Raw genomic sequence first — 15,742 nt, 5'->3', positions numbered from 1 at the left:
GACTCATTGTGTCAGCCTGTTCCTGCCCCATTGAACTTATTTCTTCCTATCTTGACTATCTTTTCTCCCCTGGTCCAGTCGCTTCCCACCTACATCTGTGACTCTTCTGCCACCCTACGTCATTTTGACAATTTCCAGTTTCCTGGCCCCAACCGCCTCCTCTTCACTCTGGACGTCCAATCTCTCTACACCTCCATCCCCCACCAGGACGGTTTGAGGGCTCTCTGCTTCTTCTTGAAGAGGCGCCCAACCAGTCCCCATCCACCGCTACCCTCCTCTGCCTGGCTGAACTTGTTCTCACATTGAACAACTTCTCCTTCAACTTCACTCACTTTCTTCAAGTAAAAGGTGTCGCTATGGGTACCTGCATGGGTCCCAGTTATGCCTGTATTTTTGTGGGACATGTCGAACATTCCTTGTTCCAGTCCTACTTAGGCCCCCTCCCCCAACTCTTTTTCCGGTACACTGATGACTGTATCGGTGCCGTTTCCTGCTCCTGCCCAGAACTAGTAAACTTTATTAACTTTGCTTCCAATTTCCACCCTTCTCTCACCTTCACCTGGTCCATCTCCGACACTTCCCTTCCTCGACTTCTCTGTCTCCATCTCTGGGGATAGGTTGTCCACTAATATTCATTATAAGCCCACCGACTCCCACTGCTACCTCGACTACACTTCTTCACACCCTGCCTCCTGTAAGGACTCCATTCCATTCTCCCAGTTTCTCCGTCTCCGACGCATCTGCTCTGATGATGCTACCTTCCATGACAGCGCTTCTGATATGTCTTCCTTTTTCCTCAACCGAGGATTCTCCCCACTGTTGTTGACAGGGCCCTCAACGGTGTCCGGCCCATTTCCCGCACCTCTACCCTCACCCCTTCCCCCCAGAACCGCAACAGGGTTCCCCTTGTCCTCACTTTCCACCTCACGAGCCTCCGTATCCAAAGGATCATGCTCCGCCACATCCAGCGTGATGCCACTACTAAATGCATCTTTCCCTCCCTTACCCTGTCAGCATTCCGAAGGGATTGTTCCCTCCGTGACACCCTCGTCCACTCCTCCATTACCCCCACCACCTTGTCGTCTTCCCACGGCACCTTCCCCTGCAATCACAAGAGGTGTAATACCTGCCCATTTACCTCCTCTCTCCTCACTATCCAAGGCCCCAAACACTCCTTTCAGGTGAAGCAGTGATTTACTTGTACTTCTTTCAATTTAGTACACTATATTCGCGGCTCACAATGTGGTCTCCTCTACATTGGGGAGACCAAACACAGATTGGGTGACCGCTTTGCGGAACATCTCCACTCAGTCCGTAAGCATGACCCCGAGCTTCCGGTTGCTTGCCATTTCAACACTCCCCCCTGCTCTCATGCTCACATCTCTGTCCTGGGATTGCTGCAGTGTTCCAACGAACATCAACGCAAGCTCGAGGAACAGCATCTCATTTACTGGTCAGGCACACGATAGCCTGCCAGACTGAATATGGAGTTCAATAATTTCAGAGCATGACGGGTCCCCCATTTTATGCTTAGTTATTTTTTTTTCCTTTTTTATTTGGTTATTTTATTTTAGGGTTTTCAGTTTGTTTACTTTGTTTCCACTGTGCTTACCCACTGTTTTGGTTTTTAAAATTTTTTTTAAATGTTTGTGCTTGGAGTGCTCTGTGCTTTACAGTCATTCACACCCACTCTTTACTAACGCTTTTGTCTTTCACCACACCATTAACATATCATTCGCCTTTACTCCATGACCTTCTGGTCAGTTATTCTCTGTGACCTTGTCCTATCAACACCTTCACCTTTGTTATCTCTTGCCCCACCCCCGCTTTTCTTGCTTAAAACCTTTTACATTTCTAATATTTGTCAGTTCTGAAGAAGGGTCGCTAACCTGAAACGTTAACTCTGCTTCTCTCTGCACAGATGCTGCCAGACCTGCTGAGTATTTCCAGCATTTCTTCTTTTTATATCATGATGCTTAGTTGTGTTGTGACTGGGGCAGATTTGATGGACCAGCTGGTTTTAACCTGATGTATTTTTGTCTGTTCATATGTTCACCATCTTGTATACTTCCTAATCTGCATCCTTACAGGTAAACCTAGAAAATAATAGTTAACCTGTGTGGTTTACACAATTGGATTGAAGGAAATAAGGCCAGGAAACAGCTGTAGAGCAAGTGAATGACAACTTCCTTTGGGTTTCTTTCTAATGCTGTCATTAAGTTTCTGCTTTTGTCACTTGACTGCGTTGGGTCTTTATGGGAACAAACAATTACTGAAATTTCCTAAATTACTCTTTTTACCTTAAGGACTACGCAAATATCAACACCATGGAAGCAATGTTCCTGTTCTGACTTATGTGTTGGCAGATACGACGACTGTTATGATACTGGATTGGCAAACCAGAGATCTTTGGGAAAATAAAACTGCTGCAATGCTGCAAATCCTGGGGCTTAGTTTGACCAGGGATGGGAGAGCACACACAGAACTATCCATCGACATGGGCACAACATTCTCTCTCGTGTGCCCTCGACATGTCGTTTCTCAGGACATATCTTGCTACATTATACACCCATGGTTGAGAAAAATACGGAATAACGAACAAAGGATACTTACTGGTGTGGCTGTTGTACCGCTCGATGTAGTACAAGTAGTAGATGGCTCTGTTCTTTGCCTATAAATTAAACAAAAGCAACTAAAATGGAGCACTGAACATTTTACTGAACCAGGTGGTTAAAGACAAAAAAATTACAACATTTATTAATGAGATAAATTATGTAGCTTGTGAGGTAAGTAGTTCAACTCAACTTTAGTCAGGCAATATTGAGTCTGAGTGCCAGGACTGCTGGGCAATCTTGGCTAATATTTTTGCCTGTTCTCAGCACAGCCACTAGATGGAGGAAATGATGCACAGCACCAACTGCATAGGGAAACGGGAAAACCAGTGGAAACTGAGTCACACTGCCTGAGTCCCTTCTTGGGTGACTTGGCCTCAGTGCTGCACTGATGGTGGCTGTGCAAGTTTCAGTTAGCGATCAAGGCACACAAAATAGTTACTCCTTGGCAGGATAACCCCAGTGCCGGCTGAAGGTTGATGGAGGTGTAAGAAGTTTCAATGATTCAGGGGAAGGGAAAGCCGAGTTACGATTTAGCACTGTACGTTTGAGAGTTTCAGTCAAAACTGAAACATTTTGTGGTGCACATGAAAAGTCAGGATTTCACGCAATTTCCAAATCTGCAGCGATATGCGGAAGATGCTGATTTTGACCAACAGGGCAATGAAGTGTTTGGAGAATCTGCTCAGCAAATTTGACAAGCACCTCTCTGATTTTGGAAGTTTCAGCCTCGCCTTTCAGTTCATGCAAGATCCATTTTGTTTTGACATCTATAATTTTCGACTATCTCAAGGGCTCGTCACGATGCTCAGTATTTGCTTTCACTTCAAAGCCAGATCAATCATCAGCTGAAAGATGAAACTGTCTTGATGCTGTGGAGTCAGCTTTTGAAGGAAAAGGAGTTCACGGTTCTCCACTCAGGCATCGCAAAGCGGATTTTGATGTTCGGCTCAATGCAGCTCTGTGAATCCACTTTTTCTACAATAACTTTCATGATGTCAAAGTATTGATCGCAGATACCGATTGTGAATCTGGAGGTGGAGTTGAGGCGCTCAGTCTGCAGAAAGCTTCTGCCCAATTTCAGGACGTTGGTGAAAGAAAAAGATTGCAAAGTGTCGCACTGAATGTTTAAGTTTGCGATAATAAGTACAGTATCTATTATATTAGGTTTATTTTGACGGTACATACATACTACTGCTGATGCATTTTTCTGGATAGTTACCGCATTTTACTGTATATCATTCTAAACTCCTAAAGTTACCGTGTTTTACTGTGTATCTGTCTTAATTGCTGATGGTTTAAAACATAAACCCATTTTCAAAAAATGCACATTTGTTTTTATTAATATTGCACATATTTTGTATCATGAAGTGAAAATGGTGACCTGACAGCAACAAGTTTAGCGAGTATCGAAAACCCATTCGACAACACTGTCTTAGGGGATTGACAGTCTAGACAAATCTCCTAGACCACTTTCACAACTGCTCCAGAGTTTATTCTGTCCTTGAGTCAAACAGATTACAAAGCAAACTACTTTTGTTCATCTATCTTGGCCCAATAATAAAACAACAGGGTGGAAAAAAGGCAATATAAAATGCATTTGAATTGAGGTGCTACAGTTTAAGTACTTGGTTCTTTCAATTTGATTATTGATTTGTCACAACAAAAATAAATTCAGAGGAAATTAGGAAAACATGGATGTGAATGCGGATGTGTTAAATCCCCTGGACTAGATGAGCTACATCCCAGAGTGTTGAAGGAGGTGGCTATGGAGATAGTGGATGCATTGGTGGTTATCTTTCAAAATTCTATAGATTCTGGAAAAGTTCCTGTAGACTGCAAAGTAGCAAATGTAACCCCACTATTAAAGAAAGGAGGGAGAATGGAGAACTTCAGACCTGTTAGCTTGAGGTCAGTAGTAGGGAAAATGTTAGAATCTATTATAAAGGATGTGATAACTGGACACTTAGAAAATAATGGTAAAATTGGGCAGAGTCAACATGGATTTATGAAAGGGAAATCATATTTGACAAACTTGTTGGAGATTTTTGAGCATGTTACTTGTAGCACAGATAAAGGAGAACCGGGGGATGTGGTGTATTTGGACTTTCAGAAGGCTTTTGATAAGGTTCCATACAGGAGCGTATGTATTTGGGGATACTATACTCGTATGAATTGAGAATCAGTTAACAGACAGAAAGTAAGAATAAATGGATGGCAGGCTGTTACTAGTGGGGTACGGCAAGTGCTAGGGCTACAGCTGTTCACAATCCATATAACTGATTTGGATGTGGGAACCAAATTTGCTGATGACACAAAACTAAGTGGGAATGTAAGTAGTGAGGAAGATGCAAGGAGGCTTCAAGTAGACTTGGGCAGACTAAGTGAATGGGCAAGAACATGGCAGATGGAATATAATGTGAATAAGTGTGAAGTTATCCACTTTGGTAGAAAAAAATCCAGAAAGACAGAACATTTCTTAAATGATGAGAAGTTGGAAAGTGTTGGTATCCAAAGGGACCTGGGTGTCCTTGTTCATGAGTCACTAAAAGCTAGCATGCAGCTGCAGCAAGCAATTAGGAAGGCAAGGGAAAGGGGATTTGAGTACAGAAATAAAGATGTCTTGCTGCAATGCCTTGGTGAGGCCACACCTGGAGTATTGTGAACAGTTTTGGTCTCCTTATCTAAAGAAGGATATACTTGCCATAGAGGGAGTGCAATGTCTACTCCGCGCTCTGTCACAGCAAGAGGTTACCAGGAGGACAGAGGAAACGCTACAAGGATGTCCTGTAAAAATGTGACATCTTCACTGATTTGTGGGAATCTCTTGCCCGAGACAGCACAAAATGGAGAAGAAGCATCTGTGAAGGGGCCAGCCAGTTCGGACAATGTTGACATACTCGGGCAGTGACCAAGTGTAAACAGTGGAAGGAGCGTTTGGAAATTCGAGCATCCCATCCACTTGCCTCATCAAACACCACCTGCCCCACCTGTGGCAGAATGTGCGGATCCAGAATTGGACTATTCAGTCACCTACGGACCCACAACCCTGGAGTGGAAGAAAGTCATCCTCCTTCCCGAGGGACTGTCTAAGATGTAAGATGAAGATGCAATGGCGGTTCACCAGACTAATCCCTGGGATGGTGGGATTGTCTTATTAGAAGTGATTGAGGAAAATGGGCCTGTACTCTCTAGAGTTTCGAAGGAGGAGAGGCGATCTCATTGAATTTCTTCACTCAGAATCTTTGGAATTCTCTACCCCAGAGGGCTGTGGAAGCTGAGCATGTTCAAGACAGAAATCGACAGATTTCTGGAGACAAATTACATCAAGGGATATGGAGATAGCATGGGAAAATGGCCTTGAGGTAGATGATCAGCTATGATCTAATTGAATGGCGGAGCAGGTCCGTTGGGTTGGCCTACTCCTGTCCCAATGGGTGGTGGTCAGAGTCACTCCTCTTGCCCCTCCTCTTATTTGACCACAACAGGGTTTATTCCTTTTTAAACAGTGGTTGTGCTCACCACCTCAGTGAGTATTTTACTTTTACCTTTAATGTGATTGCGAAAGAACCAATCCATCAGGTTTCCCTGAGTTTAAACAAGAGGTACGTTTATTAATGATCTTAACCCGATTTAAGAATAATAAAAAACACACCACACATTCACGCACACATTCACACGAGAATCTCACACGCACAAATAGATTACAGAATGGAAAGTAGGTTTTTTGGTTGGATTAAAGTCCAGAAGAAATCAAGTTAAATACACAGTCTGAGGTTGGATGATTCGGGGTGGTCTGCCGATTGGAGTTGTATTCGTGAAGTCTTTGCCTGGTCAAAGTGAGCTTTGTGGCTGGCCTGCTTGGCTCAGAATTTTCTTGGAGGCAGTCTTCCCCAGGTCTCTGTAGCAATCTGTAGGCTTGGAGGGTCCACAGTCGCAGTTTTCAAACTTTATATTTTCTGGAGAGAGAGACAGAAAGGAAGGCACATAGCCTTCTCTGCAGCTGCAATCTCAGTTACTGTTCAACTCTTCGTGTGTAACAAAACTCCCAGTTTTACACAGCCTGGGGAGACAGTCACATGGTCCTCTCAATCCCCTTTGTTTTTAATGAGGTCCAAAGTCTAAAACCCAAAACCTCTCTCAGGTGATATTGTCAGTGCTTACCCCCTGGAGGGACGTCTCCATTCATGAATGCCTCGAGATAGCTTTGAATTTCCCGCTAATGAAGGTGATCTGGATAATCTACTCAGTTAGCCAAAATTGTCCTGGCTGGGCTTCTTGTTAGACTTGTGTTTCCAATTCGACCTCCTGGTATTTCAGATGTAAATTGCAGTGGCCATCTTGGTTGTCAAATGTTTTAAAAAGTTAACTGTAGGATTGTTTTCCATTACAAGTTTAATGGAAATTTCCAACCGATGAATTAATATTTTTCATTTGGCATATTGTGTTTTCTTGACACTGTAATGATTTAAAAAACCCCCCACAAATTCCTACCTTTCGGAGAGCTGTTGTTCTGTCAGGCGCTTTACCTAATGCAAAACCTGAATAAAAAATAAAAAATAATCAAGTTACATTATGATAGTTTAACAAACAGTAGCCACATTAAAGATGATCCTATTAGGAGACCGTGAGGCCTAGAAGATATAAAGGGGAGAAAATAGACCACAACCATGAGTGAAATCATAAGCCTCGATTATTGAATTTAACTGCATCTTACATTCATTTATAGTAAGGTTGCCAACTCTGGTTGAATGCATTCTTGGAGGTTTCATCACATGACATCCTACTTCCAATTGCCCCACTCTGACTCCCCAGCCACTGGTCACCTAACACATCTATCCTTGCAGTGCCCCTGAAGACTCCAGGCCATTCCTGGAGGGTGGGAAACCATGATTTCCATGATGGGTGCTTGATGGTCGGCGCAGACGCATTGGGCCGAAGGGCCTGTTTCTGTGATTTATAGTGATTGCTTCAACAGTCATCACCCTTTAATTTAGCATGCAACTCCACTACCTTTGAGTGAAAAGGTTCTACATGACTCCCTTTTTCCTAATGGTCAAGCTGTGACTATGAATGATCTGTTTGGACCAGTTTTGACAAATTCCTTTTACAATCTTTAAAGCAGAAGGGGGAAGGAGTTATAAGGACACTCCATTGATTCCCAAAGTCTTTACAAAAACTTAAAAATAAAAATCTTATGTACACTCTTATTTAAAGATGTATCTTAAGAAAATAAACCTACAATTTTAATACTGCTAAAACCCCTATCTCTCACATCCCTCCTTCCTACCAGGTTTCTTGTGGCTTTCATGTATGGAACACCTCTGGCCTGTCACAAGTAGGCCTCAAAGTTTCTTCTGCCAAGGAATTTCTGTCTGCTCATGGGCACTGGATGTTCAGTAAGGGAAATGTCACTTACATGCAGTGAGGTGAGGGTACAATGAACAAAGATATCTTCCCCCAGCGGGGCAGGAGGAGGATACTGTTTCCATGGTAGTGACCCGATGTTAAGCAAACACCTAAAAGGAAGTGGGGGTAAGGGTGCAAACAGAGGAAAAGTCAGCCCCAACCGTTGCCCACTCACAACCAATTCAAGTGCTATAATAATTTGTAAGAGCACCTTCTTCAACAATTTAGCTTACAAATAATAATGGTGTAAAATCTAAATCCATTTAAAATATATTAAAAATGCTATGCTGGCTCACAATTCCTGTCTACACCATTTGAATTCCTCAGTCATGTTTCTGTCCTAACTTTTGTGCCAACTTTTCTCATTACAAATTCCTATGTCCATATACAATAAGGGATTTCCTATGTAAACTTGTCAAACTGTATTTATATAAACTGGTCTCTTGGTGATGCTCAACCCATTCTGTGAACATCTTCACTGGCTTTCATTAGAAAATTACATTTTCTTGTACCCTCAGGTAAACTTGTATCTCCAAGCTCTAGGTTATCCTATGCCTTTTTTTTTTCCAAAGGAGCGAATTTGAATTTATTTTATTTTCTTAATATGAAACAGTCTGTTAGCCTGTTCAGACTGATCCATTTCAATGGCCACAATGGTGATCTCAATGAAGCATTAATAACTGAAATCTCAGAATAAGTTTAATAATTGTTAATCAGTATATATATATGGTCAACAGATAATCAGATAACAACCCCCCACTTCAAAAATAAATTCTTTTACATTAGTCTGAAAGAACCACACAGATAATGCAAAATGATATACATAAGCCGTTTCCCTCAACAACAGGTATACCGTTTTGGATACTGTTGCGGGGCACGACTTACCAGGGGTAAGCAATGGGGTACAGGTCTCTGGCACAGAGTCTGTCCCTGTTGCTCAGAAGGGAAGGGGGAAGAGGAGCAGAGCATTAGTCATTGGGGACTCCATAGTTAGGGGAACAGATAGGAGGTTCTGTGGGAACGAGAGAGACTCACGGTTGGTGTGTTGCCTCCCAGGTGCCAGGGTTCGTGATGTCTCGGATCGTGTTTTTGGGATCCTTAAGGGGGAGGGGGAGCAGCCCCAAGTCGTGGTCCACATAGGCACCAACGACATAGGTAGGAAGAGAGATGGGGATTTAAGGCAGAAATTCAGGGAGCTAGGGTGGAAGCTTACAGCGAGAACAAACAGAGTTGTTATCTCTGGGTTGTTGCCCGTGCCACGTTATAGCGAAGCGAGGAATAGGGGGAGAGAGGAGTTGAACACGTGGCTGCAGGGATGGTGTAGGAGGGAGGGTTTTGGTTTCCTGGATAATTGGGGCTCTTTCTGGGGTAGGTGGGACCTCTACAAACAGGATGGTCTTCACCTGAACCAGAGGGGTACCAATATCCTGGGGGGGAGATTTGCTAGTGCTCTTCGGGGGAGTTTAAACTAATTCAGCAGGGGAATTGGAACCTAAATTGTAGTTCCAGTGTACAGGATGTTGAGAGTAGTGAGGTCAGGGATAAGGTTACAAGGACGCAAGAGGGCACTGGCAAGCAAGAACTTGGTTTAAAGTGTGTCTACTTCAACGCCAGGAGCAGCCGGAATAAGGTGGGTGAGCTTGCAGCATGGGTTGGTACCTGGGATCTCGATGTTGTGGCCATTTCGGAGACATGGGTAGAGCAGGGGCAGGAATGGATGTTGCAGGTTCCGTTTCAGTAAGAACAGAGAAGATGGTAAAAGAGGGGGGGGTGTGGCATTGTTAATCAAGGAGAGTATTATAGCGGCAGAAAGGACGTTTGAGGACTCGTCTACTGAGGTAGTATGGGCCAAGGTTAGAAACAGGAGAGGACAGGTCACCCTGTTGGGAGTCTTCTATAGACCTCTGAATCGTTCCAGAGATGTAGAGGAAAGGATAGCGAAGATGATTCTCGACAGGAGCGAGAGTAACAGGGTAGCTGTTATGCGGGACTTTAACTTTCCAAATATTGACTGGAAATACTATAGTTCGAGTACTTTAGAAGGGTCAGTTTTTGTCCAGTGTGTGCAGGAGGGTTTTCTGACACAGTATGTAGACAGGCCAACCAGGGGCGATGCCACATTGGATTTGGTACTGGGTAATGAACCCGGCCAGGTGTTAGATTTAGATGTAGGTGAGCACTTTGGTGATAGTGATCACAATTCGGTTAGGTTTACCTTAGCGATGGGCAGGGACAGGTATATACCGCAGGGCAAGAATTATAGCCGGGGGAAAGGAAATTATGATGCGATTAGGCAAGATTTAGGATGCGTAGGATGGGGAAGGAAACTGCAGGGAATGGGCACAATAGAAATGTGGAGCTTATTCAAGGAGCAGCTACTGCGTGTCCTTGATAAGTATGTACCTGTCAGGCAGGGAGGAAGTTGTCGAGCGAGGGAGCCGTGGTTTACTAAAGAAGTTGAAGCGCTTGTCAAGAGGAAGAAGAAGGCTTATGTTAGGATGAGACGTGAAGGCTCAGTTAGGGCACTTGAGAGTTATAAGCTAGCCAGGAAAGATCTAAAGGGAGAGCTAAGAAGAGCGAGGAGAGGACACGAGAAGTCATTGGCGGATAGGATCAAAGAAAACCCTAAGGCTTTCTATAGGTATATCAGGAATAAAAGAATGACTAGAGTTAGATTAGGGCCAATCAAGGATAGTAGTGGGAAGTTGTGTGTGGAATCAAAGGAGATAGGGGAAGCGTTAAATGAATATTTTTCGTCAGTATTTACAGTAGAGAAAGAAAATGTTGTCGAGGAGAATACTGAGATACAGACTACTAGGCTAGATGGGATTAAGGTTCACAAGGAGGAGGTGTTAGCAATTTTGGAAAGTGTGAAAATAGATAAGTCCCCTGGGACAGATGGGATTTATCCTAGGATTCTCTGGGAAGCCAGGGAGGAGATTGCAGAGCCTTTGACCTTGATCTTTATGTCGTCATTGTCGACAGGAATAGTGCCGGAAGACTGGAGGATAGCAAATGTTGTCCCCTTGTTCAAGAAGGGGAGTAGAGACAGCCCTGGTAATTATAGACCAGTGAGCCTTACTTTGGTTGTGGGTAAAATGTTGGAAAAGGTTATAAGAGATAGGATTTATAATCATCTTGAAAAGAATAAGTTCATTAGCGATAGTCAACACGGTTTTGTGAAGGGTAGGTCGTGCCTCACAAACCTTATTGAGTTTTTCGAGAAGGTGACCAAACAGGTGGATGAGGGTAAAGCAGTGGATGTGGTGTATATGGATTTCAGTAAGGCGTTTGATAAGGTGGGTTGCAAGGTCTTGACACCACTTCTGATGACGGATTGCTATTTTGGTCACGATTGGGCATCTGCTTCCCATGTTAACAGAGCAGACCTTCATGGAAGCTTTGAGATGGTCTATGAAACATTTTACTTGAAGGCGTTAGACTTGATACATTTGTTGTGCGTTGGTAGAAAACTTTGATCTTCCCGTGTTCAGGGCAAATCCCATGCTCTTGTGGGCTTCGGTGAATATGTCAACTATCTGTAGTTCTTCAAAGTAAGCACTAATTTGTCTGACGTCAGCATACTGTAGTTTTATTACAGAAGCAGTTGTTGTCTTGGTTTTGGCCTTCAGCCGATTGATGTTGGAAGAATTTACCATCAGTGTAATACATTATTACCACACCTGTGAGGAGCCTGTCAGTAGTAAGCTGCAGCATTGCTGCAAGAAAGATTGAGAAGAGTGTTGGTGCAATGACATACCCCTGTTTGACACCAGTGTTGACAGGGAAGAGGTCTGTACTGGAGCCACTGCATAGTACTGTTATTTGGCATGTAGCGGATGGATGATGTTTGCGAACTTAGCTGGGCATCCATATTGCTGTAGCATCTTCCACAGGGCAGTTCAGTTCATAGAGTTGAAGGCTTTTGTGGGATCGACGAAAGTCATGTACAAAGGGATAAAAACAAGAAATGCTGGAACCACTCAGCAGGTCTGGCAGCATCTGTGGAAAGAGAAGCAGAGTTAACGTTTCAGGTCAGTGACCCTTCCTCGTAACTCCCGTTCCGCACTTCCGAAGAAGGGTCACTGACCCGAAACGTTAACTCTGCTTCTCTTTCCACAGATGCTGCCAGACCCGCTGAGTGGTTCCAGCATTTCTTGTTTTTATTTCAGATTTCCAGCATCCGCAGTATTTTGCTTTTATTTTAGTGTACAAAAGGATGTTCTGCTCTGCACTTTTTCTGAAGTTGGCATACTGTGAAGATCATGCCGGTTATTCCTCTGGCAGGTCGGAAGCTGCACTGGTACTCTGGAAGGACCACCTCTACAATTGGAAAGAGGCGATTAAGAAGTATCCTAGCTAGGACTTTACCAACAGTTGGGAGCAATGCTCTGCCCCTGTAGTTTCTGGCTCACCATAAAATTTCCTCTCTAACCTCATTGAAGGTGCAATCATCTCCCAATTCAGTGGTCTCCTGGCTCGAAGATTGTGATCATCATGGCACTTCTAAGGTCACTTGGAATTTCTGCATTCTGCTAGAACTTCACAAATAGGGCATGTATCTGAGAGATCTGTGTTTCAGCACTTCCACAGAGTTGTCAGGACCAGAAGCATTATTGGTTTTCATCTGGTTGACAGCAGTTATCACTTCTGATTGGATGTTGTGGTGGATTCTTTGCATCTGTACCCTGCTACCTGCAGTGACAAAGTAGTAATCTTCCATTCACAACAGCCAGATTTGTGCTGCTTTTTTTTTTTTATTTGCAATTAATTTTGAATACTGCACAGCCTTTAGGATTCCTTACCATGAGTAGTCTTCACCAAGCACTGAAATAAATGAACACCACCACCAACCCCACCCCCCATGGGAATATAACTTACACGAGTGGGAAACAAATCCTATCTCACGGGCCTTCATATGGTATATTTATACCATTGTCAATAGTCTCCATTCTACATGGGTTACCTCACTTCTTCAAAATTTGCTGCCATCAACCCTGAAATCTTTATTCTCCAGCCTCCATAAAATCACAGAATGGTTAAAGCACAAGAGGAGGATATTCGACCTGAAGTATCCATGTCTGCTCTCTGCAAGAGCAAATTAGCTAGGCCCTTCAAAATTTCTTCCTTCAGATAATTATCCAATTCCCTTCTGAAAGCCACGATTAAATCTGCCTCCATCTCACTCTGTGTATTCCAAATCCTAACCACTCACTGCATGAAGAAGTTTTTCCTTATGTCACCTTTGGTTCTTTTGTCAATCACCTTAATTCAGTGTCCTCTGGTTCTCAACCCTTCCGCCAATGAGAACAGCTTCTTCTCTATCTCCTCTGTCGAGACCGCTCATAAATTTTGAACAGCTCCATCAAATCTCCTCTCAACCTTCCCTTCCCTAAAGAGAACAACCCCAGCTTCTCCAATCTATCCATGCAACTGAAGTTCCTTATCCCCGGAACCATTCATGAATCTTGTCTGCACCCTCTCAAATGCCTTCACATCCTTCCTAAAGTGTGGTGCCAGAATTGGACACAATACTCCAGCTGAGGCCCAGTGTTTTATGAAGGCTCACCATAACATTTCCTCTCTAACCTCATCGAAGATGCAATCGCCTCTCAGTTCAGTGGTCATCTCTCCCGATTCCTGAAACACTCTGTTCAAATCCCTCCTGTCCAGCTTCCAGTCTTCTCATAGCATTAAAACAGTCTTAATCAAAGTCACAAAGGCATGTTCTGTGACTGTGATCGTGGTGCATTATACCTCTTCATCATCTTTAATTGTTCAACAGTGTTTGATATAGCTGACGACACTATGCCCTTCCAGCACCACTCCTCTATTATTTAGCTCCTGGGACTGTCCTTATATTGTTCCATTCCTACCTATACAAATAGAGCCAGTATATCTCCAACAACGTTTTTCCTTTCCTTTACCACACTATCACCTCTGAAGCCCCCTCAAATATCTATATTTGGCACCCTTCTCTTCGTTATGTATACATGGCACCTTGGTGACATCATTTACAGGCGTGGGGGTCAGCTTTTATATGCATGTTGATAACACCAGCTTTAGCTTTCCTTTGTTTTTCTGACATTAAGTCTTTGATGAGTCTCAGTTTCCTCTAGCTCAACACTGGAAAGATCAAAACCACTGTCTTTGGCCCAACCACAAACTCTAATCTCCTTGCCACCAACTCCAACCCCATTGGCCCAACCTGACTATTTTCTCAGGTAGAATAAGCCTACTTGCAATGTTGATGCAGTGTTTGATCCCTACCTGAATTTAGTGCTATGGTGCTGGACTAGAGGTTGCAAGTTCAAATCCTACCATGGTAAGTTGTGAAATTGTATCCAATAAATCTGACGTGTGCTAGTAATTGAAAAAAAATGACCATAAAAGCTGAAGTGCTATAAAAACCCAATTAGTTCACCAATATCCTTAAGAGGGAATCTGCTACCCCCTATTCTGACCAAGCAGGACTCAAGTCGTGGCTGGTTCTTAACACGCTCTGAAATGACCCAGCAAAAAGAGTAACTGGTAACTAGATATAGACAGTGTTGCCCACATCTTGAAAATAAATAATAAAAATCACAATGCCCTCCACTACTGTGTCCCTTTTAAATGCCTTTGTCACCTGTAAAAAGCACTACTGTATCCCGCCCATCACCCATATCCTAGCTGAGCTCTCATTGACTCCTCATCCACCAATTCATTATGTTCAAAATCCTTGTCCTCATCTGTAAATCAGTCTATGACTTTTCCCCTCCCTATCTCTACCACATCATCCAGCTATACACACCTTCCTGATTGTTCCGTTGCATTAATTCCATCTTTCTGTCATCCCCCACCGATTGCAGAGCCGTCAACCATTTTACGAACATACGAATTAGGAGGAGTAGGCCACTCGGCCCCACGAGCCTGCTCTGCCATTCAATAAGATCATGGCTGATCTGATTGTAAACTCGACTCCACTTTCCCACCTACCCAGATAACCTTTCACCTCCTTGCTTATCAATAATCAATCTACCTCTGCATTAAAAATATTTAAAGACTCTGCTTTCCACCGCCTTTTGGGGAAGAGAATTCCAAAGATTCATGACCCTCTGAAAGAAAAAATTTCTCATCTCTGTCTTAAATGGGCGACCCCTTATTTTTAAACAGTGACTCCTAGTTCAAGATTTTCCCATAAGGGGAAACATTCTTTCCACATCCATCCTGTCAAGACCTCTCAGGTTTCAATTAAGTCACCTCTTGCTCTTCTAAACTCCAGCAGATACAAGCAAACTTCTAAACATCTCTACCTTTAAAAGCCATTTGTTTGACCGAGCTTCTGGTCATCCCTTCTAATCCCTCCCTTGCTTGCTCCATTACTCTTTCCTTATGATGATTTGCAAAACCTTTTGGGATATAAAAGTTACTATATAAATGAAATTTGGTGTTACATGCTTCTATAAGATTACCTCCCAGTTGCCTGTATTTGGGCCTGAAAAACTCAAGTTTCTCCAGTCTTTCCTCATATTTCAAACCTGTCACCAGGGCTCAGCATCATGGCTCTTTGAACTGTCCCTGCTTTTGGAATGTCTTTCTGTCTCTATCAACAGAAAAGGGAACAATATTCAAGATGCGATTTGACCGGAGCATTACGCAGTTTGAGCACGACCTCAGAAAATGCTGTAAATGCTCAGTCTTTTAAAAGGTCACTAGTCTGAAACATTAACTGTTTATCA

The 15,742-nt window shown here is 43.3% G+C and overlaps 1 protein-coding gene across 1 annotated transcript in view; it reads right to left on the bottom strand.

Annotated features, from left to right (window-relative positions):
• The window catches only part of mrps5 (mitochondrial ribosomal protein S5), a 161,486-nt gene that overhangs the window by 12,220 nt on the left and 133,524 nt on the right, over positions 1 to 15,742 (bottom strand). Inside the window, exons 7-8 of the mRNA XM_068027484.1 lie at positions 7,107 to 7,153; positions 2,614 to 2,671 (exon numbers count right to left, since the gene is read on the bottom strand). Coding sequence (XP_067883585.1) covers positions 2,614 to 2,671; positions 7,107 to 7,153 — 105 coding nt within the window. The remainder of the gene's footprint in view (positions 1 to 2,613; positions 2,672 to 7,106; positions 7,154 to 15,742) is intronic.

Source organism: Heterodontus francisci, chromosome 3, assembly GCF_036365525.1.
Source record: "Heterodontus francisci isolate sHetFra1 chromosome 3, sHetFra1.hap1, whole genome shotgun sequence".
NCBI lineage: Eukaryota > Metazoa > Chordata > Chondrichthyes > Heterodontiformes > Heterodontidae > Heterodontus > Heterodontus francisci.
Note: the sequence above shows the minus strand (reverse complement) of the source record. Positions and strands in the feature narration are given on the sequence as shown.